The sequence below is a fragment of the Ammodytes marinus genome (assembly GCF_949987685.1).
Source record: "Ammodytes marinus genome assembly, chromosome: 11".
Taxonomy (NCBI): domain Eukaryota; kingdom Metazoa; phylum Chordata; class Actinopteri; order Uranoscopiformes; family Ammodytidae; genus Ammodytes; species Ammodytes marinus.
In genome coordinates this window covers 8622150-8645957 of record NC_137215.1, presented here as the reverse complement: position 1 = coordinate 8645957, position 23808 = coordinate 8622150, and the positions used below count along the sequence as shown (strand labels likewise).

Here is a 23808-nt window from a genome sequence, read left to right as displayed (position 1 = left end):
CTGTTTGATTAAGTGACAGGTGCGGGTGGGTTTATACTTTGTGTGTGTGTGTGGGTGCGTGCGTGTGTGTGTGTGTGTGTGTGTGTGTGTGTTATTGAGGCCTGGTGGCACAGTAGTTATAAACACAAATTATGTTTTCCCAAAAGCAAAATTATTATTTTACTGTTAAACTCATGTTAACTTATAACATGAAAAATTAAATTAAAAGTAATTTTTCATCATATAGTGAGGGCTAGGCAATATCCGATGTACTCTAGCGCATGTCATTCTATTTTAGTTTTATTAACAAGCTTTTGATTGCCTTCTTTGCCTTTTTTTTTTTTTGGCATTTTTATGCTTTATTGATAGTGTAGAGACAAAGTTGAAATGGGGTAGAGAGGGGAGTGACATGCAGAGAAAGACCGCGTGCTGGAATCGAACCGCTGCTGGCCGAGGCCCATGGGGGGGACGCCCTACCAACTGAGCTAAGGGCGCCCCCTTCTTTGCCTTTTTATTCCAAATTTGAGTAATACAACAATCCCTTATATAAGGTTTTGTGATCGACCACATCAAGGCAAGATCGTGCCTTTATTCACCATTGAACCTTGTTTATTGTCAGACACCAACCAACACGACAGATAGAATACAACCGAATGCCAAACATATCCGCCATGTATAAATGGAGTGAGCTGGTTGGAAATAGCTGGCAGATGTAAATCCAAACAAAAGTTCAATTACTGAGCACTGGAAGGAAAAATCTGCTTTATTTGTCCCTAATTGCCATGTGCTCATTATATTAGGGCATCTATTACTCCTAATATGTTGCTTGTTATTCAAACCATAATAAAGTAATTCTCAACCTTTTGTTGGATGCAAAAATGGAAATGGTACAAATACATGACGGAACACATTTTAGTGCAATAGGGATCAAGGTAGGAAAGTGAATCATCTATAAAACTATTGTCAGAAATGTGTGTAGTCGTACCGATTTTGTATTGACTAATATAAAAAAACACAAATGTCCTTGTCTATATGAAGAATTAGCTCTTTAAACGTGGACACATGTAACCTTGACATCATAGGGTAGGCTGCTGCTGCACATTATGTGCCGGATGAGGCCTAACATGCAAGAGTAAGCTCAATGAATTAGCCATGTGTCCTGTATTAGAAACATACCACAGAGAATAAAGTAGAGCTGGGCACAAGTAGAAAATGAACATGTAAAATAATTCTGCTAGATATTTATATGCTACCATAGAGATCTGTTTTTAACATTGTATACCGTTTTATGTCTAGAAATGTATCATCGCACCATTTAACTACACTGACTACAAACTCATTAAAACATAGAATCAGATGGATACAGCCCCTGCAGCATTTCACCAGGGCCAGAGCACTTAACCTGCAGCCAGTATTGCGTTTCACCATATCTCTCAATAATGTCATTGAAATCATTATTTGAAAAGGCGATTTTCTCTCCCGGCGCCCCGGAGGTGTGCTCATCACTAATTAAAGTGGAAGTCTCAGGTGTCTATTTCTACCTCAACGCCTCTTTAACTTCTCCTAACACATTTCCTTCACATATGCCTGCATCACACTCTGTTCTGCTCTTTGAGAAGACGATTAGTTGTACATAATAATTACTGAATGCTGAGAAGAGAGATTGCTCTTTGCTACCTTTCTGCAACTGTGTCTGGCTTTTGTTGTATGCACATAGTGCGGCTTATTCCTGATGCGATGCAGCACTGAAGGCATATGTGAGCTTTTGACTTGGAGCACACTGGGCGAGACAATATACTGTGCATGACTAATGTCCTGAGTCTCTGTGCTCCCTTCTTTAAACACCAGGGTAATTAGGATGGTTTGTGAAAGTGAACCAGACATCAGAGAGAAAAAGGTCTAATTTCAGAGATAGGCTTCACAGCGCTCTTTTCTTTTTGTGCAGAATTCTATTAAATACAAGACACATTGAATAAACCGACAACATGGCTCGTTGTCGCCTCGTCCCCCTTTTGTGAGCCTTTCACTCTGTCTGTCTGCTCAAATGCTTTCTATCATAAAAGTATGAGCTCGGGGATCTTAACGCAGTTTGTATTCAGCATGTGTGACAGGCGGCAAAGCAGAAATCCTTTCTGACGAAAGACAATGATTCCACTCAGCTGCAATGGTGTGCACACGGATGTGCTACACGACATCAGTCCTGAAAATCTGTCATCTTGCACGGGGAAATTTCAAGTCTGTGAACAAGTCAAGAGGATCCTTTACGGATATTTGATGTTTAATCAGACGCTCTTCACCTCACCTCACTTCTTCTTGAGGTGCTATTGTTTTCCATCAAGGGTTTGTAGGCTATTTCAGCATGTGGTTTCTGAATCCTCAGTTTAGTTTTCTGGAAAATCCACTATAGATTTTACATTTGCAAAACTTCAAAGATATGAATAAGAATCTATATCATCAATAAAAGTAGTGATTTTCTCTAGAGCTATTGTGATACGTGATTCATCTTTTAAGTCAAGAAGAAATGCAGGAAAATCTTCAGTTTCTAAGTTGGGACATTTTCTACTGATAACATCAAGTAACTGATTGTCACTTGAAAATGTCACCATATAGTATTTGGGAAATGGTAATGGTCCTTTTTCACTATTATCTGTCATTCAAACAATAATTTGGGTAATCAATACAATAATCAATATATATGGTATTATTTGGTAATGAAAATAACTATCAGCTGCATCCATCTTTGTTTAGTTTTCATCACAAAAATATAGCAACAAAACAAGAAAAAGAACATAAAAAATAGCCATATGCAAGCCAAGCGTGTGCACAACCATCCATGTCTAAACTAAGCAGGCAGGTCAGGGGAAACAATCCATTATGATCACCATCACTGCAGATGTGTCCCTGACAAAGTCTCACCTAGTTAAACAAATCCAATGTAAAAAGTCATACAGGTGTCACACACACAGGCAGCTTGTGGAAGAGGGTCTTCTGCATTGTACTAGTTGGACTGTGCTTCAGATTTGCATCATACTAAAGACTTGAGCTCTTTAGCCATGTTCTCCACGATTGAAATTCTCGGTCAGCCATCAATCTGCATTATAGACTGGTTTCCCCTTGTCTGGTGGGGGCTAACTGAAACAGATTGAGACAGCTCTTGCTCACTGCATCACTAATGGCCACCAATGAAAGACGTCTCTGTGCAGTTGACCCGTATGTGAAATAGAATGGGGAGAACACAGCTCAATATAGGGACTCTTCGGCATCACTCACAAGTCAACAGCATCCTCATCCTATTGACTAAATGTTGCCCAGAAATAGAATGTAATCACGGGGGTTTGGACAGGCTCTAGTTCTCCTAATGGCTTACCATTAACTGGCTGGAACAAAGCCCAACGTATAGAGATATATGTATAACAATATATTCCGGGGTGCATGGCAATAATGGCTTCTCAATTATAGCCATGGCACTTGCATACTTCGCTGCGCTTATATACAGCAGGAGAGAGCAGAGGTGGTTGAACGAGAAAGTGAAAATTTGCTCACCTCGTTTGAAACCTGCTCATTATTTTTTTGTCAGACATGTAACCTGCTATTAACCTGAGAAAAGGGTCACGGAAAACTAAGTGTAAACGTAGCTAATATGCATTTTCTTGATTTAGCTTAGTTGGTTGGATATTGCAAGAGTGCAACCTAAGTGAAACAACTTCTAAGCCACTTTTTCTTTTGCAGGCTGGCCCACAACAGAGTCTTTACTTGCACAGCATAATTGACAGTGAACAAAGGCAATCATGTTAATTGATTGCCTAGGCCTCTGCTAATGGTAAATGCAAAGCCTCGTTGTGTCTTCCATAAAGCTCCTGCCAGGAACATTTCTATTCAAAGACTAGCAGACGCAGACCCTATAATGTATTCTCCCATGGGACCTCGACATCTGAAGACCTTTCACATCGTTTTAAACCAATGTGCAATTCTACTCATATAGTCCACAGTGACGTGGTATCTCTGGCACAATGCTGAACAAAAACAGAGTAAAAGCCCCCTCGGGAGCCACGTATCTCTACCAAAATATAACTTAATTATGAGAACGCCCAGTTGATGTATTATATATATGTATTTAAAAAAAAAATCCAAGTTGAGATGAGGATGAGTGGGTATGGGCCCCTCTCCCCACTCAGTCCAGGAATAAGCCTCCAGCTCCTCCTCTGATGCATCGTTTGCATCAGTATACTTGGGAACACTTGTCCGCGCGCTGCTGCACCTCCCCACACTGCATTCGCGGACTCCCAATTTACCAGGTGATGACAGACACACGCCCGAGAGTGCAAATGGTATGTTTCTAACACGCCTGCAAGTCGGAATTAACGTAGAATGGAGACGCGCCTCGGTCACTGGCTTTTTATCATTTTATTTGAGTGGATTTGGCTCTTCACCCTAACTTCCATCCTGGGCGGAACAAGAGCCGAGGTGAGGTGCATTCCCTCGTGCCAGCTGCCTCTCATCACAGCCTTTCCCCCGGAACTCTCGGCTCTGGATTTGACTTATTTTGGCGACGGAGCAGCTGACGAATTTGTTGGATTTACCGAGGGGTCAGCCACCGCCGGACGGGACGACAGGCAAGACGTTGCGGATTTAAACGCGAGCGAGGAAAGTTCGTCTGAAGTACAGACAGGTTCGGCGGGACGTAACGCAAGTTGCCTCGAGAAGGAGGCGTTGAAGGGCCAGCAGGAACTTTCCAAACCAAAAGTGTTTTCTCAACGTGCTGACCCAACTCCAAGTGACGGCGACTTAACCGAAAATGGCAAAGACGATACAAGAAATACCAGCGTTTACGTTGAAAATGGGGAGACGGAGGACAAAGATGTGGCCAGTTGGACACGGACGCGAAGTGCCAGGAGCGCAGAGACTTGGTCCGGGTTCAGACCCGAGGGCGGGGACGATGCTTCATTTTCGGACCAGGAGGAGGTTCAGCTCACAAGTTCGACATTTGCACTCACCGGGGACACCGCTCATAACCAGGCGATGGTGCACTGGTCCGGCCAGAACAGCAGCGTAAGTAGACCTACTCCACATTTTACGCACGGACCTGTTTTGACGCAGTGTGTCCATATGTCGCGCACAAAGCTCCCTTGCCAGTTTGAGTCATTTGAGTCATTAGTTTTGACTGAGAATGACCTGATACAGATTAAACGTGTGGCCACTGAGATGCTGAGAGGCAGTTTTGCCTCGCTTCATTCTCCCTCTCTGTCTCTCTCTCTGTCTCTCAAAGCACGCACGCACGCACGCACGCACGCACACACACACACACACACACACACACACACACACACACACACACACAGAAATGAAGTGGCATTAGAAGAATAGGCTGCAGCTTGTAGAATGGCTTGAAGTTTAATGTTCAGATACACATTTGTGATGTCTTCTCATTCCTTGTGTCAATCTCCTTCCCATTTAACCACTCACATTCAGTCACACAAACACACCCACACACACACACACACACACACACACACACCCACACACACACACACACACACACACACACACACACACACACACACACACACACAACTGATTATGCTGAAGACACTTGTCTTGCTGACACCTGCCTTCTCATGTTGGAATAAACACGTCACCACTGCACTCAATGAAAACCAGGCCAGGCAAAGCCTACGGGGAGCTGGGACATTGAGTCACAGTGTTCCACCAGCCACTGCTGACATCTGTACCAAAACGTGTATAGCCAATCAATGGCGCAAGACCAATGCTCACACACACACACACACACACACACGCACACTCAGACACTCCAAACGTGTCAATACATAATAAATAAACACAATGCTTTCCTATAAAAACAGAGCAAATCAAATGTATGTTTGCATGTGTCTGTGTGTGTGTGTGTGTGTGTGTGTGTGTGTGTGTGTGTGTGTGTGTGTGTGTGTGTGTGTGTGTGTGTGTGTGTGTGTGTGTGTGTGTGTGTGTGTGTGTGTGTGTGTGTGTGTGTAATGAACCGGACCAAACACAAGTAACTTGTCATCAAAATATCAAATTTCCAAATATTTGATGTATGAATATTTTGATGATCAGATTTCAACAAAAAAAGAGTCCAAATTGGAATGGGTCTTTTTCATATTACTATATTGAACATTTAAAAAGGAGTTAAAGCTTACTTTATATACTTCAATTAGGGACTTCAATCAATCAAATCAATTCTAAATGGTATGCTCCGTGTAAAGTTTAGCTTAAGTCAAACTCATGTCTCTCTTATTCTTGTTTTGAAAAGGAGTCAAGGAGCAGACTTTGAATTATTTGTGACCCCTTCATATACTTTTCAACAAGACCAGTGTAATATAAGTGGTGGTCTGGTTTGCTTGAGATGCATGAATCAGCCTTTGGACATCTTGCTGGCTAAAATTGCACCCCGGTTATATTCCTGAGATGAAAGACTGTTGATGAGTGTGATTTAATGCTGAAGCCAGAGTGTAACACACTATGACATGGAGCAGAGGCATGATCTAGGGAACGACATATCCAAGATCCTATGAATCTCTTTTAACCTCAGGGCAAAGCAAAAGTGTTTATGTCTTGTTTTTCTTTCATGAATTTTAGAAAGTTATTTCTCAACTATGTATGAAGTGACAGGCTGTGAGCCACTTTAAGGTATTTGTATCCTCTATGGCTCGACATATGTGATTGGTTGTGTGTGACCGGCGTAGCTGTGGAAATTCACATTATGATGACATCATCTAAGGGCTGCATTTAGTCTGAGGTACTAAATGCACCAGTTTTAAAACACTTTCAGAAAGAACAACCCATTTCACAGGGCCAGTAGTAACATTGTTGCAATCAAATGCTTCCAATGCATTGCTAGATCCGGAGCACCCCAATAACTGCTAATTAAAAATGGTCTGTTTAATCTGTACACAAACAGAAATGTGTGCGGTTGTGTATTACATTCTGGAACTATTTCTTGGCTTCTTTTTTTAGATGTTTTCACCTGTGTCCATTCATTATGCCAAGCTATAAGCTCATCAACTTCATTAAGGATTTGATCATATTTGGGGAACTTTTGTTTCTAATTAGCAAAAATAAAAATGCATAGATTAGATTGTATTCATAAATCTGATATTCAGATATTTCTTGTTGACTGAAGTCATTATCGGCAGGATTTGGCATCATACTCTTCACAGTTATGTGAAAAACGTTCGCATCCTGCTAAGAGAAGTATCCCCCCTGGTGGCACATATAGTCTCATCTCGGCAAAGCAATGTGTTAAATTGTGATCCCACTTCTGCTCCCTGCCACACCCTCTCTGTTTGTGTGTGTGTGTGTGTGTGTGTGTGTGTGTGTGTGTGTGTGTGTGTGTGTGTGTGTGTGTGTGTGTGTGTGTGTGTGTGTGTGTGTGTGTGTGTGTGTGTGTGTGTGTGTGTGTGTGTGTGTGTGTGTGTGAGTGTGTGTGTGTGTTTGTGAAGGTGCAGGCCAGGTGGTCACTGAAGAAGCCAGCACATTTTCCAGCTGGTCTACCGTTTAAAAATCTATTTAAAGTAGCAATCTATTTAATAATTTGCCAGTTCCTCCCTTTTCCAAGTTAAACGTCTTAGTTGAACTTTTAAACAGTTACAGTTCAGTCATAATGGCGGCAATCAGCTACCCTGGGTATGGAAAGATTTGAAAGAGGTTTGGCAGGCAGTCAGTCACACATCACCAGCCAACCTTATCTCGCAGGCAGCAGTGAGAAGGAGACAATTTGTAAAATGTTCAAGTAGATACATTGGCCAACAAATACAAAGAGAGTAGAAAGGGGTATAGGGGGGAGGTGCATGCTAGCGATGTTTACACATAGTTATTCTACGGCTTGTTAGCGTGCCACAGTTTGTGCAATGAAATGCTGCTCTGTCTGTTTTCACACCTAAGGCAGGTGTCTTCAGATGTCAACTTTGTCATACATGAAATCAACACATACACACATACAACAATCCGACGTTGGTTAATTATATATTGCCATATTGTGCAGCCTACTTTGTTGTTTGTTGTTGCAAAGTCTGAATCTAATACTTGGTTTACTATTGGGCCAATTTGTACATACAGTTAGTTTGACATACTGACTCAGCTTGCTATTGACTTGCCATTAACTTTTCCTGTCCAATTCCAGAGGCTTAGCCCGGATGCTACTGTTCTTTTATCGTTTTGTCCAATTATCACAGCGTGAAAAATAAGCCGCAATGCCGTTCCAGCTTTCCAGTCAACATTAAAAACCGTGGAAAAATTAAAAAAGAACCCAATCCGTTGCTGCTACCACACTGATTCATGTAGCTATTGTCTGTCACACAAGCCCCACAATGTGCCTCTCATCTTTCCATTTACATCCTGGTCACAGGGGTATATCCATCAGTTTTCCTAAAAGATAATTAATTGTCAATGGTTAAAAAACCCTGAAGGTGATTTAGAAACACTTACAGTTGTTCTGAGGATATGTTCAAGACTCCTCAAAGACTCTTTAAAACATTGAGATGAACAGATATCCCTTCTGCGCAATACAAAAGATTATCAAAACAAAGATAGCTGCCCGTCGGCTACCTGGATAGGAAACCTGTATTCAAGCTAATACACGAGAGGCACAAGATGGGGGCTAGTCCTTCATATGACACATTACAATGCATCTCGCTGAATGTAATCAATATATTTGCAGCATTTGCATGAACTAACTTGCTTCCAAGATTTGATTAAAATGAAGGACATTTTAATTAAAAATGGTATGCTAGTATTTTGAGAAAGTAAGACTACAATAACACTTACACGATGTATTTGAGTTTTTGCTTTATTCTCTAATTTATCCTGATAATGTAGCGTCCATGTACCCATAGCATTGCATATTGAAGGTGTTACCTACACAGGAACCAGTATGGTTTGTTGGTTCTAAATGAGCAATTAGCCAAGGGCACATGTTTTAAATGGAAGTGTAAGGGCTTAAATGTCAGATTGTTTGTAGCAATGCAGTAACAATAATTCAATTTTGTAAGGTTGTATTGGGGTTGAAAAATCGAGCGTCTCTAAAAACTTCCGTGCCCTCACTGTACGAATCAAGTGAGTGGCTGCTCACGCTGAGTGTGGAAAAAAATAAAACCCACACTGATTTGTCAGGTGACAATTTCAATACAGTAATTCCAAAAGGATGACAACAATGTTTAGAAAAAAAAGAAGAGGCAGTATTCTTTGAGAGATTCTACTATGAACGGAAAGTAAGACATAAAAAATAAATAAAGTGGAACCACAGATGGCAGGGAAGTGCAAACAATATGGTCAGTTTTCCAGCAAACTTCACTTTGATTTAAATCACAGTGCTCTCAGTCAAGACTGCAGATACTACCACATGTAAGATATTAGTCAAGTAAGCTCACTTGTGCTTATAAAGAATATTTTTGAACTGCAGCCATGTGGGGAATCAGACAGTGAACTGCTCAAACATCAAGACAGCTGAGCAACATTTCAAACATGCCATTAATTAATTTGATTGGCCGACAGCCAGATTGTTGATTGTTCGGGTAATTAATTAGGGGGTTGTGGACACAATAAAAAGGACATTGAACAGCAGCCGATCTTGCAGAAATTTAGCCCATTTTAAAACTAGTTGGGGTCAAACCTTTTTTAGGATCAAAATATAGACGTTGCCTATAAGTCTACACTGCAAATGAACACAACAATGTTATTTCTACAACATATTTTAGGTTAAGGCTTCGTAGATTGCGTTAGATTGTTTTCTTTTGAATTCCTTTGAATGAATTACTTGTTTGTTTCTTTATTCAATTATAGACCTGGTTTGCACCTTCTCCTGTTTTTTTTTTATTCAGACATATAAGTTTCCTCTGGCAGTTCGTGCTTGTAAGGTGAATCAGAAAGTCTAAATAGCCTGTTGATGTGAAGGTGTTTGTCATTCTGTGATCGCTCTGGGAGATAAATCTGTCCTGGGTCTTCTCCTAGTAGTGCATTCTGGGATAGGTTCCAGCCCTTCATGATGTTTAACACATCTGTCCTATATTTTATCTTTTGACACTTTCCAGCTGTTTTCAATGCCACGATTATAATAGTTATCAGTTAAAAAAGCGCAACAGAAGAGACAAAAATAGCCAGGAAGCACACTGCATTAATGAAGAGATATCTGAGGTGATTGAAATGTAATACGGAAGAAAAACGATTGAGAGTCATCTTCTCCTTTTTTCCCCCCTCTGTGTTGGAGCCAGGGAGATACAGATCACTACAGCATCCAGGACATTTCTTTGAGTTTTTTGTCCCAAAATAACCAAGCTATTGATGGAGTCGGTCTGTCGACATCTCCCTGGCCCTGAGCTTTAGCGTGCTCTGCAGTATTTGAGGCATTTAGGCTGAGTGACTTTTTTCTTTGGGGTTCTCCATTTCTTGGCAAACGGGAGGCCTAGTAATCTTCCTCTACCTTAAGATGAAGGTCTTGCTCCTGGGTACTCTAAGCCTTTTATGTCTGGAGTAGTCATTGCGTTTCTCTCATAGACCCCTTTTTTCTTCTCCTTTGAGCATCCTCGAAGTGCAGCTTTCCAATTTTTGAAAGGCCTCATTCGTCTTTCAGCCACCGTTCAAATATGTTAAGTTTCACCTGAATTCTTCGGTGCTTCTATGAATCACTTTCGCTTGGTGAAATACTGTATTGGTGGTATTCTTTGGTTCCACTATAAGATCATTTTCAAGGTCCTCCAAAAGGCAAAAAATGTGAGCATCGCTGGAGTGTTTGTCATCTTTCATGTTGTTAAGCTGGGCTTTAATATATATTTGGCTTGTCATTTAAAGACTGTGAGATGGATGAAAACATGTATAATATAAATAGTAAAAAATATTTCAGCTTTCTTCAATTATTAATATCCACTGCCCTGTGGAAAGCGAATAGGCTGCCACACTTACTTGGAACTTGGTGCGACCGAGACAATTGTCATGTTGTTATTGCTACGATTATTCCAGAGACTTTGAAGTTGGTTTCATCTGACAAACACCAGCGAGTGTTATTCATTAGGAAGGAAAAGATGATTTTAGCTTATTATAAGATGCCAGTTACCTTGACTCTGCCTGCACAGAAGCATTGAAATGATAACTGAAATGAGTATGTGAACAATATGCTCTGTAGGTGATGAGCAGCATGGTGGAATGGATTTCAAGACGCCTACGATTTGTTTCAGGTAACATTGAAGTGAATTGTGACTTGAGGCTAATAAGGCCATTGCTGCAACATATATCAACATATAAATAGAAGTATTACCAATGTGAGTTATATGCAAACAATGTTTCTCAACTTTAATGCCAAATATAATTTAGGATTTAGAAGTATGGAATATAATGACGAATGACAGAAGAAAACTACTGTGTGTTTTCCAGAGAGATACTGTTGAACAAAGAGTTCTGGAGAATCAGCAAGAATACTTTTTCTTTTCATTATTTTGAGCACCTATCTGGTCTTACTCAAAGAAGAAATGTAATGTAGAAAAGTTTTATACAAATACTGCATATGCAAAGTATTAAGTACAACATATATATGCGGGAACATTTTAGTAACTTGCAAACTGGCAAAACCTGCAGTGCAGATAAGGAAAACAAAAATAAGCCAAAGTTGAAAGAGAGGCATACATGTGGTACTGCTCTTCTCATCTAACTCTTGGCAAGAAAGCGATTTATTATTTTTTACCAAAAAGAAATATATATATATGTATAATTCTGTCCTAATATGTCAATTTGTTGGTATTGTCCCTGCCCCATTAGAAAGCAGTATAGGACCATAAAATACCTTACAAATTGCAGCTTGCTTGACTACATCAACATCAAATTCTTTGTGACACTTTGTCCATTTAGTCCGTGACCAATTTAGCCATAGCCCTCCTCGTTGTTCCTTTGGGGAAGAAACAGGAGACTTATTGCAATCAATATTTAAATTCACTTAGGTCCTTAACACTTTTTTCCCATTCCATCTTGCCTGCCTCCCCCACCTTGACTTTGCCTATCAGTACTCCATCCAAAGCTACACTGCTCTGGATACTATGATGCCTGTTGACGGGTTCAGAAAACCCTGTGCTGTGGCCTATGCTGACAGCGTGGACCTCCATCAGCGCCCCTCTGTCCTGGGTGGCTGTGATGGACAGGCTGTGTGTGTGTGTGTGTGTGTGTGTTTGTGTGTGTGTCTTGGAAGGGGGAGGGGGAGGTGGGAGGGGGTCGCTGTATCGTGTGTTTTCAGGGAGTGAACACCACACAACCTGCTGGAGACACATACATAAATTCATGATATACATTATGATAAGAACTGTAACACCAGGACTCAACCCAAGACGACGGAAGACAGAGAATTAATTTGTGCAGACACATGTGTGGATGTGGCTTCGCCTACATTGCAGGGATAAACAGAGGGCCGTGGTATTTAGAGCTCAGCACTGCACATACACTACTATACTGGCAGTCTCAGTTCAGCTCTGCCAAGCCACCAAGCCTTCCCGTGGTGAGGTTCTCTAACACCTTGAAATCCTGCAGCGTTTTTTAAAATATATATATATATCTTTTTTTTTTTTTTTATCGGCAAGCTGCGCTCCCCTCCTGGGTTTTCTTTCTTCTCCACTGAGTGCTGTCTAATAATGCAGAAATTCCATAAAAAACCGAGCCAAAGATTTTATCCTAAAGATAACTTGGCTGGAACAATGCATAATGCATAATCACTTTTTCTTTGCTTATTTTTTTGTCGCAAACTCAACTTTACATTTTCACTTCTTTGTGCTTGCTTCGATAACTTATGTTGCAGGTCCATATTTTTAGTCATAGGAGCTGTGCTTGTTTTCAGTGTGTTTCACTGTTTTTGAGTTAGACTACATGTTGACAACAGTAGAAATACCACTGCATCTTTAAAACCTGGGCAGTCAGTGTTGGGCCTCAGTTGTCCTGTGATTCTGAATCTGCTGTTTGGTTGCTGTTGACAATATTCTCCTTTAAGTCCATAGTCTCAGCTGCCACCTCATTTTATGTTTGGAAGCACCTTCATTTTTACAGTGACCACATGCATTACTCGCTCGTACAGTATGAGTTACACCATTTGGCTTCTGTAAGAAAAGCCTCACATTCACAACCATAACATTGATTCACTCACTGAAGTGTCCTTTTTCTGGATTCACATTGATGTGTTTGGCCAACAGGAGGTTTCAAACAGTGTTGTTGAGCCTAAGACATGCGGGTGAGATAAATCTTACCCAGCATATTTATCTAATTAGCTGTTTTACTTTATTTTATATCATAGGACATGTACTTTATTAAAGGGTATACTGAGCTTTTAGTTTGTCAACATGCAACCAATCTTCTCCCATTACACTCAGCCCTTCCAACATTTCAAAAGGGAGTGCTCAAGAGCTCAAGAGTACTCTAGAAAGATAAAGAAAAGTACTTGCACATTTGGCACAAGTTTTTGGTTTGGGTTGAGCATAAAAAAAACTACTAGCCCACTCGCTGTCTAATCTTGCCGGCATTGATCAGACCCCCTCCTCATGCATGCTGAAGCTTTCCAAGCACAGCAGGCCGCCTGAGCCTGGCTGCGGAACTAGTCTGGGCTTTCATTTATGGTGAAGAAGCAAACGATTTTTGCAAGCAGAAGCCCCAAAGAAAAAGAAGGAAAAGGCGTTTCAGATGACTTATCAACCGAGCTGCTTCTTCCACACGGGGCCGTTGTCTCGACACGAGCAGTCCAATAAAGTCAGACACTCACTGTTCTGCCCAGGCGTATCTGCTGCGCTGTCCATTTAAAAGGCTGGTTATGTGATGTTCACATAATCAATGGCATTACCGTCTGTCAATGTAACAGGATGTCGCCATCACCAGTCACATTATAGCTGAACTTTGTCACTGCAAGAACTCCATGTTTTAAAAAAGGTACTCATTATTATTAATAGAGTGCTTAAAGCGATGAACAAAGATGTTTTATTCACATTACCCAAAACATTTTTCTTTTTTTTTCACTGGGATTTCACTCCTTTATATCAGGGCAGTTTATTTCCTGCTAAGTGCTATTGCGAAGTTTGCTTGGCAACACTTTAGAACACAATGCAGAAACAGTGTCAGTGGTCTCTAAGGAATGAGTAATGAAATTAAAAGGTACAAGGTAGTGGTCAGACTTTCCTGAAGTAAAGAGATACTATTATCTATTATATCTATTATAAGTAATTTTTTTTTTTTTTAAGATATTGTTTTGGCATTTTTATGCTTTTTATTGATAGTGTAGAGACAGAGTCTCTGCTCAGTAGTTTAAAGTATAATTGCATTTGAGGCTGCACCAAAAGACTAACTAATGGTTAAGTAATTAGTAATAAATGAGTGGTTACCAGTGGGTCAGAGTTAATCAAGTATGTACGACCCACGGAGTTATTCCCGCTGTCAGATCCTTATGAACTAATTATGAACCTAATCATTCATTGATATTTCATCTATCGGTCAGTACCCTGGTAACTCATCCTTATAAAGCTTGAATCTGGAACTGCTCTCTAAAAATTCAATATATTACCAAGTAGTTCCTCTCTTTTATCAGTAACTCGGTAACACATATTTTGGACACTATATTGTAATTTTTCTACCATTGCTTTATAATTCATGATTGCAGCGACCGGCTATCGGTGGGAGAGCCAACAGCTCTGACTTCAAACAGCCCAGCTTCAGCACAACATCTGGTATATGAGGAACTGTTGCCTTTGTTAATGAAGTGATTAGAAATTGTTGTGACAGACAAAAGCCTCTGTACCTTCCATGTCTCTCCGAGGTGGTATTGAAGTATACGAGGATGGGCTTTATACTGCAGAGAGGAGAGAGTCGCAAGGCTGTAAACGATGTAATAGAAAAAGAAATGTCTTTCTTTTTAAAAGGTGCTAAATGATGCCGTTTAATGTGGCCATTTTATCAGGTGAAGTTCCATGCCTTATGCTACACCGGCCCTAGGGCTCTTTGAATTTGCTTGCCATGCCGTGTTTTATTTCTATTGCTTGGAGGGCATCCACTGTCACATTGTTGACACTTCTGTGGTGTTGATATCTTAAAGCAGGTGTTCTTACTCTTCCCCTGACAATTAGTTTGTCTTAGTAGTGACATTCAATGTCACTCATTTGAATATCATCATAACAAGAAAATTGATGTCTAATGAAAATTAAAAAATGTTTAAGTACATAATTGAGGCTGCCTTCATGACTACCTGTCTGTGTAGCATAGCTCAACCCATAGAGAATTATTATTCAGTTACCCTCAGATCTACAGAGATGTTTGGCATATATTTGCTCATTGTTTTGGGAATTTATGGCCCGCGACTTTATTGTTTTGATTTACTCTCACTAGGGATGCCACGGTGTGGACATTTTCCCACTGGGTAATAAACTAGTGACAACACTGATATTACTGCTGACACTGACCGGACATAAAAAAAATGAATAAATAATCTTGATGTTTATCTAATTTGATCTTGAACTTTAGATCCTATACTTTTTAAACAAAATGAATGCTTAGGAGGTTGTGAAATTATTTATTTTTTAAATGAAAAACACATCAACAATAAAACAGTGCATTGACAAACTCTCTGAACTTTTAATAAAGAATAAAAATGACAGCGTGATTTGCATTGTCGACTTGTGCTGCCGGCTGCATGCCTGTGATATAAATTAACACAAATAAATACAGTTTTAAATAACTCTCGGGTTGAGATTTCGCTGCTGCGGGCCAACTTCACTCTTGTGGTGCACTCTAAGGTGTGTGTGTGTAAGTGAGAAGTGTCACCTCCCGTTGCTGCCGCCTACATCATAAAAGGTTTGCAGATTGCCTCGTTTATGTTCTCAGGTTCCCTATTAGCCTTGGGTTTAAATCCTAAAATATTGCCAAATATGAGCATTTGGTTTCCACTTTGAAACCAAATCCTCCACCATGGTTTTGTTGGTAAACTCTCTTGTCATTAAACTACGCTGCTCTGTGACAGGACCCTGCTTTGCCATTGCACGGAGCAGACACTTTCAGTTGAATTGTTTTCTAAGTATTGATAACTAGTGTTTTACAAATTAGTTGTTTATTCATTGGACGGGGGCCATACTGCTAATAAGAAAAAGTGAACCAAATTTAAGACAACCGAAATTATGAAATTGGTTTGGTGTGTGCCTCGACGCTGTGTAACACCGAACAAATGATTTAATGTAGGTTTAGGGTAAACAAAGGGTGAATACATCAACAACTTGTTATTTGAAGGGTTGAGATACTCTGGATTATCCACAGACGTTGACAGTGAGGTTGACAATTATTTGCTTGTTTTTATTCCAATGAAGCCTGTTGATTATCTAGATTAACCACAACATTGTTTCTGCAATATATGAAAGTACATTTTGATATTTATTTACTTCCATTGTATTGGACCAATTTATGATATGTCACATTAGTCTTTTCATTATTAATATTCCAGTCAGTAACTCCAATAAAAATTGCTCTCATGGAATCATCCATCTGTTTAATTGCGTTGGCTAAATGTGATGACAGTTTTATTGATGAGGCAACTTAATGCCAACAGCTGATAAGGCCGGATCAACGGCTTGGTGAGGGTATGGAATGAATTGCAATGTGTACTTTGTCGCTCCTTTAATTTGTCTCAGGTGTTCATATCCTTCCATAACATACCCCCCTCCCACCGTCCCCTCTTGTGCTACCTCTACCCCATCCCGTAGCAACAGTAATCTCCTGACTCTAAGCCCTTTAACTCACCATTAAACCACCATTCATTCTTACGTAATGATCGAAATTCATCCCAGTCCATTTACCTCCAAGGTTTAAGATTTACAAAGGATTAAGGGTTTGAAAAATCAATTTGCTTGCTCTTGGGTGTCAAGTAATCCAGTTTGGAGATATGGCGGTGCCACCGCAGTCTAACATGCATTACATGGTAGCAGGCATCCAATCTCTCACCTTTTGTTTGTTTTTTAATCAAAGGGAAAGATATGCTAATGCGTATGGCATTATTATTTAAATTCAGAGGGTAAATTGTGCCGTTATCCTGTGTACCGGTGTGATCATTAAGAGAAGAGCCTTTTGTCTGGTGGTTTCAAATAGGCAACATAAAGGCCTATGTGACATGCTCTACTTCAAACACCTTTGTCACACACAGAAATACCTACAAAGTGAATATTGAATGGCGGTATTGATGCGTTAAGTGCAGCCATGGGGCTTCACCTTTCACTTTCAACACCCACCAGAAACTTTTCCAGCCGTGCAATAAGGCGGATGCAAATTATATCTGACTTTAAACCTGGATCCCTTCCAAGTAAATGCATAAAGTTAATTGCCGTACAGAATGGGGGGATATATTTTTTCCTAATTTTCCAACGGCTGCGGGTGGTTTTATTGTGTATGACAGTGTCCATGAGGGTATGACTTCTGGAAGGTATAAAGGCCATTTTATTCGAAGACCATAAATCTCTGCAACCCAGTCTGGACACTTAGTATCATAGTTATAAAGGAACTACATGGATAATCTCTGGACTAGAGCTCATATAAAGGATTTCATGCATTCAGCACAAAGTAATAGCCAGAGTCAAGAGTTTCTAACCCTCATTTACAATGAGGGCAATAATTAGGTCATAAAGCAAAACTATTAAATTCATCGCATTATTAACAGCAAGAGGTTCTTTGGAAACGTGTGGCGTTGCAATGAAGTTGGTGATTTCATATTTACAATATATAAGTTGATATTTGCTGCAGATAACACTTCATGCTATAGTGGAAAACGCAAATAGGCAAATGGTAGGAAACAGCATTTGTTTGATTGTTCGAGTTATTGTGGAAATTGAGAAAATATCTCTTTCTAGCTCCTTATTTGTGCGAATTTGCAGCTCTTCTTTGCTATATCATTATAAATAGAACATCTTTCGGGTTTTGGATTTCAGACAAAACTGGATATATTTATACAACTTGCCTTAGGCTCTGGAAAATTGTGATAAGCAACATTATATTAGATGTTTTATAAACCAAACCAACCGCGAAAAAGAATCGTTAGTTGCAACCCTATATACATACATACATATACATAATAAAACGTTAGTGAGCTTACTTAATAAGGAACTGGATTTCCCAGCAATAGAAAGGATTCTTCACTAGATTTCATTTTGGGAATTAAATAAATCAATTAAGAGAAGCATATATTTAGGACTTATAATGTTTTGTATTTATAAATCAGAGTCTGTGTTGACTCATTTAGCTTGAAAGGACTTGGGGTGCTGTTGTTTTTTGAATCTGTTTTTACCGCTAAATGCTGCAGTCACCTGCACACAGGTGACCTTGAGGAGCGTCATGTGTGCACAGTGTGTGTCTGTCACCGTTCTGTTTCACTGAAGCAGTTTCAAGAGTGGTCTTTTTATCTGGCACACACCAAGGAGGATCGACTTGTTTGATTTGAGCCCAAGCCTAGAATGTGTCTGTCTGCTGTTTGGAATGTGTACAAAAAACTGCGCATGCAAGGGTTTTATAAAAGTTCAAATTTCTTGTTTACATGATGGAGTCCTCACTTGTTACAGGGAATGTTACCCCAAACACTCATAGGACTTTATAATTAGAAGATTGCTGTGAAAAGCTGAACAAGATGCCCAGTGTGGCTTCCCACGAGAGCTATATAATCCGCAGGTTTTATGATTGCACGGTGCAGGCAGGGCTTTGCTTGAGCGATTAATGTGTATACGGGGTGAAGGGCACAACGTGAACAACAGTTCTTATGTGTAAAGGGCTGTTGTAAGTTGATAAAATGCCACGAATCACTGCGAAAAAGCTGAAAAGCTATTGTAGTAATTGCAGGTTTTTTCCTTTGTATCATTGCCTCACTGGAAACAAAGTTAGATGTATGTCAACATGACCTTATGCATCCGTAACTATATGCAAATAACCACACACAGGCTTTGATTTAGGTTCTGGTGTTTGCTCATGAAAATAGCTCCTCTTCAAATTAAAGGTCCATAGTGAGCCATCCATTAGCATCTGGGGGGTAATTTAAAAGACATTTTGAAAATCTACAGCTGTGTATTAAGTGAAGGCCTGTTTATTGTAAACCACGAATAGGACTATGTCACTTTTTATGATCCTCTTAACCAAAAAAAGATGCCCAGATATTTACGAGGTCTGTTTCTCTGTGCCTGAAATGAATTTTCACGCCGACTTATTTATTCATTAAGTCATAGTTTTTTATTTATTTATTTTTTAAACCAGTGGTCGTGTTTGCTAGAATCTTCAAAAGCATCATAACATACATACGTGATCGGCCTATCCCCAGCGAATTTGTCCAAGGTTGTGTGGCTTTTTTATGAAAAAACGCAGTGCATTGGGATGACACGCCGTCACAGGTTCTTTTTGGTTTTTAATAAAGCCGTATAGCTGTCAGGGAGCTTTAAAAAGATGTGCACGGACGTCTCGGCTCTTTTGTTTCACCATGTGACACTTCATCACTGCTGTTTCTTGGAATTGATGATACACACTCCTTGGAAGCTAGTAATCTGTTTGATCTGCTCTGTAGGTGATCCTCATGTTGACAAAATACTACGACTTCAACTCGGGCCGAGTAACAGAGAGTTCTTTATGGAGGTAAGATCATTCGTCTTTCATTACCTTCCATAGAAGCTGCATCAAATCAGATAGAGGTGTTATAGACAATATATAGGATTTGTAATGTAACGACTCGAACCGTAACAGAAAATGACAATTCTCTTCTCATAAAACCCTGGCTAAAAAAACAAGGCAATATAAAATGTTTGGTGTTGATAGCACTTTTTATGCAGCATTACCCCTGCTTATTTCCAATTAAGTCCATTTTAATTTATATTATTGGGGTTATATAAATGTTTATTTATAAATATTGCTAACAGTAGGTTCAACTTCACTGCTGTGCAATTAAACAAACAAAAGGACTATATATATATATATATATATATATATATATATATATATACAGTATATGTACAGTATAATACTGTATATGTTTGTATATGTCCGATACAGGCACTGAGTAAGTGCATTGAACAAATCAATGATTGGATGTGCCAAAATTTCCTTCAATTAAACAACGACAAAACTGAAGTAATTGTCTTTGGTGCCAAAGATGAACAATTAAAAGTCAGCGCACAGCTGACATCCTTTATGTTAGAAACCACACCCCAAGCCAGAAATCTTGGTGTTGTCGTAGACTCCGACTTGAATTTCAAGAAACACATTAAATCAATTAATAAATTGGCCTACTACCACCTAAAAAACATATCAAGAATTAAAGGGCTTATGTCTCAGCAAGATTTAGAAAAACTTATCCATGCATTTATCTTTAGTAGACTTGACTACTGTAACAGTGTCCTTGCTGGCCTTCCAAAAAAATCTATCAGACAGCTTCAGCTAATTCAGAACGCTGCTGCTCGAGTCCTCACTAGGACCAAAAAAGTGTGGATCACATTACCCCAGTTCTGAGGTCTTTACACTGGCTTCCAGTCACTCAAAGAATTGATTTCAAAATACTGATGTTGGTTTATAAAGCACTAAATGGTTTAGGGCCAAAATACATTACTGATATGCTGATACGTTATGAACCGTCCAGAGCCCTTAGGTCGTCTGGGACAGGTCTACTTACAGTCCCTAGAGTTAGGACTAAACAAGGAGAAGCAGCTTTTAGTTATTATGCACCAAAAATCTGGAACAAACTCCCAGAAAACTTTAGGTCTGCTGCAACTCTCAGTTCTTTTAAATCGAGTCTGAAGACTTTTTTGTTTCCATTTTAACCTGCAATTTTTATTTTATTTGCTTCTTTTATTCACTTTTAAATGTTTTATAATGTGTTTTATGTATTCTAATCTTGCCCCTGTAAAGCACTTTGAGTGGCCTTGTGTCTGAATTGTGCTATATAAATAAACTTGCCTTGCCTATGTCTTAATTTAGCACCTTTTTTATTTAGAATTACAATGTATTTAATGACAATGTGAGAACAGAATGATAAAGAAGGGGGTCACTCATTGTGATGAATCTACAGAGAATCAGCTGCATCTTAAGGAGAATTCTTCAAAGAGCTTTTAGTGACAGATTGATGTGTTTGTCTGGCCCACAACTTACACCAAACCTGCTCAGAACCAAACAGTAAACAAACACAGCTTGGCATCAGCTCATGAACATAGTGTAACGACAGATAAAGAACCAGATATTTCCCATATTAGGTGGCAGAGACCAAACAAATCAAATACTGGATTTATATTAATGAATAATAATGTTGGTCTGCATCTGCTGACTGATTACAATATATTGTTATGCTCTGTAACACATGGAAAACCAAAGATCCTTTAAAAATCCATGAATCCCCAAACGTGTTTTTATTATTCATTTAAAAGAATGTCATGGCCGCTTGTTTCTGAAATGTCACCAAGCAAGTGACACGGGTATCTAATTTAGTGATTATAAATGGATTCAGCAAAGCAGTTCAACAGTCATTATTTTTGAGCACATCTCTAGTTTCTATTAAGTATTTTTCTCTCCAGCCAACAGGCGAATATGTCTCCCACCTCCTTCATTTGACTTATAAAAAATAAAAGTCACTACCAAAAGAATATTTTTTTTTAGCCTAAAGCATCAATACATGTACTAATACTACTTATAATAATAATAATAAAACTACCTATCCTCTCGCAGCACAGGATATTCTTGTTTATTTTGATAATTAAAAAAATCTCCATCCATCTAGCAAATTGCTTCATGACTTCTGCTGTCGCAATTTTCTGCTTGCCTGATATCCTTAATGATACCGTCAGCATCTTAACTAGTGCTGTTAAGTCCGTGTCGCTTCATTCTCCATTACTCTCCTCATCAACCTATTTACTTTTGTCCTATATTTGAATTTCAGGTCAACTGACTATGGGACCACATATGAGAAACTCAATGAGAAAGTCGGGCAAAAAACCATACTGAGCTACTTGTACGTGAGTCCGAACAACAAAAGGAAGGTACGTTTTTTTTCTATGTGCATGTTATGCAAAATCCTGTCTCTATAGTATAAATTATTATCACTGTTTGGCAGAATTATTATTTTCACTACATGGCAGCTCTGTTGAAGCTTGAACCAAGCAGCTCACTGCACACGCACGCTTAAGCCCAGTGGAATGGATGCTGTCAAGGTGGTCCGCTGATATCCACCACAGTCTCCTTTGTTGTCTGGTTTCAGATCATGTTACTTACGGACCCAGAGGTGGAGAGCAGCCTGCTCATTAGCCTTGACGAGGGGGCGTCCTATCAGAAGCACAGCTTAGCTTTTGATATCCTCAGCCTGCTTTTTCACCCCGAGCAGGAGGACTGGATCCTGGCTTACAGCCATGACCAAAAGGTATGTGTGGCTGTCAGATGGCATGAAATAGCTGGAATAAAAAACTGAATATGTGACAGAAAAAGAAAATCTCTGGGTAGGAGTAAGGGCTGCTGTGTATGGCACTTGCTGCTTGTCGTGTTCCCATTGGGTTGGCGTGAGTGCTCTGCCAGATTGTTGTTCCAAATGATAAATCAAAGGCCTGTTGGGTCACGACAATTTAAATGTCTCTATAAAATCATACAAAACATAGGTTGGTGTCACGGTCGAAAGCATTCATTTTGATAATAGCGGCTAGCTTTCAGGAGAGACGGTCCCCATGAGCGAAAACATCTGCCACTTAAACCAAGGCTATCACTTGCCAAAACAGAGGGGACTGGTCAGCTGGCTCCTTTAAGCAAGTCATAAGGTCTGGCTGTGTACTCCAAACTTTGATTGGATGTGTCCTTAGACAGCACAGGGAGGGAAAGTTATCAAGGCGAGACACGCCCAAACAATTCACAAGCTCACACACAACTGCAGAGCGTAAACACACACCCACCTACCATTACTCAGTGTGAAAACTCTGCTGTCTGCTTCATTCAATGGCACAGGCATCAAACTCGGCCTCTGCGACCTGATATCGGAGGACTTTATTTTTTTTCCGAGAGAAAAGCAGTCAAGGTCTGAGAAGTGAGATAAATGGTGCATGGGGGAAGATGAAAGTTTAGTTGACAGCCATCGGCAGGGCAAAATAAAGATGCTCTTGAGAAGTTGTGTCTTCTGGTCATTCTGTACTCTCTGCAAAGCCAAATTTCATCAATTTTATTGGATTTTTTTCATACCTCTTTTGTCCGTGCTGAAATGAATCTGAGCTTGGTTGTTGCGATTGAAAATGTATTGTTTGTTGTTGCAACGTTTAAAGCTCTTGGATGAGTCAAAATGTGTTGTTGCTTATCCGAGTAAAGCTCCGAGCTTAGGTTGCTTGCTGCTCGATCGTTATGGCAAAATGACAGGCCATCTGAATGCTTGGACACAAGTCCAACTTTGCAGTATGAAAAAAAGGATTCTAATGGCTTTAAAGGATAAAAAAAAGATATTACAGAGACAGTTAAAGGAGGGATTTTATAAAGCCAATTAGACCAAAATCCTGCTGAGTTACAGTGAAAAAGGAGACACTTTGATTTGTATACAGATGCCAATGTGTATGTCCTCCCTTCCCTCTTTTTTTCCCAAGGCATCAGAATGAATTAACTTCACTAATTTATTTTTCATTTTAAAGACCCAGCTCAAGAAATTCACTGTATTTTCACAAGGACTGATGGATTTTCTCATCACTGATGCATTTTCACATAAAGTATACACTCAGAAGTGAAATATTCAAAAACATCACCACACTGAATGTGACAGCTCATTGATAACACAGTTAGGCATAGCATAAATCAGGGAATAATTCCCTTTCATTTTTCTGAAGATAATATTTG

At 39.6% G+C, this 23808-nt stretch overlaps 1 protein-coding gene across 1 annotated transcript in view; it reads left to right on the top strand.

Moving 5' to 3' along the window:
- Positions 1-4347: 4347 nt before the first annotated feature.
- LOC307257194 (VPS10 domain-containing receptor SorCS1-like) overlaps positions 4348-23808 on the top strand; it is a gene marked incomplete at both ends in the record, with an annotated part of 46731 nt that continues 27270 nt past the window's right edge. Inside the window, 4 exons of the mRNA XM_080036346.1 lie at positions 4348-5028; positions 19535-19602; positions 21890-21989; positions 22208-22366. Coding sequence (XP_079892472.1) covers positions 4348-5028; positions 19535-19602; positions 21890-21989; positions 22208-22366 — 1008 coding nt within the window. The remainder of the gene's footprint in view (positions 5029-19534; positions 19603-21889; positions 21990-22207; positions 22367-23808) is intronic.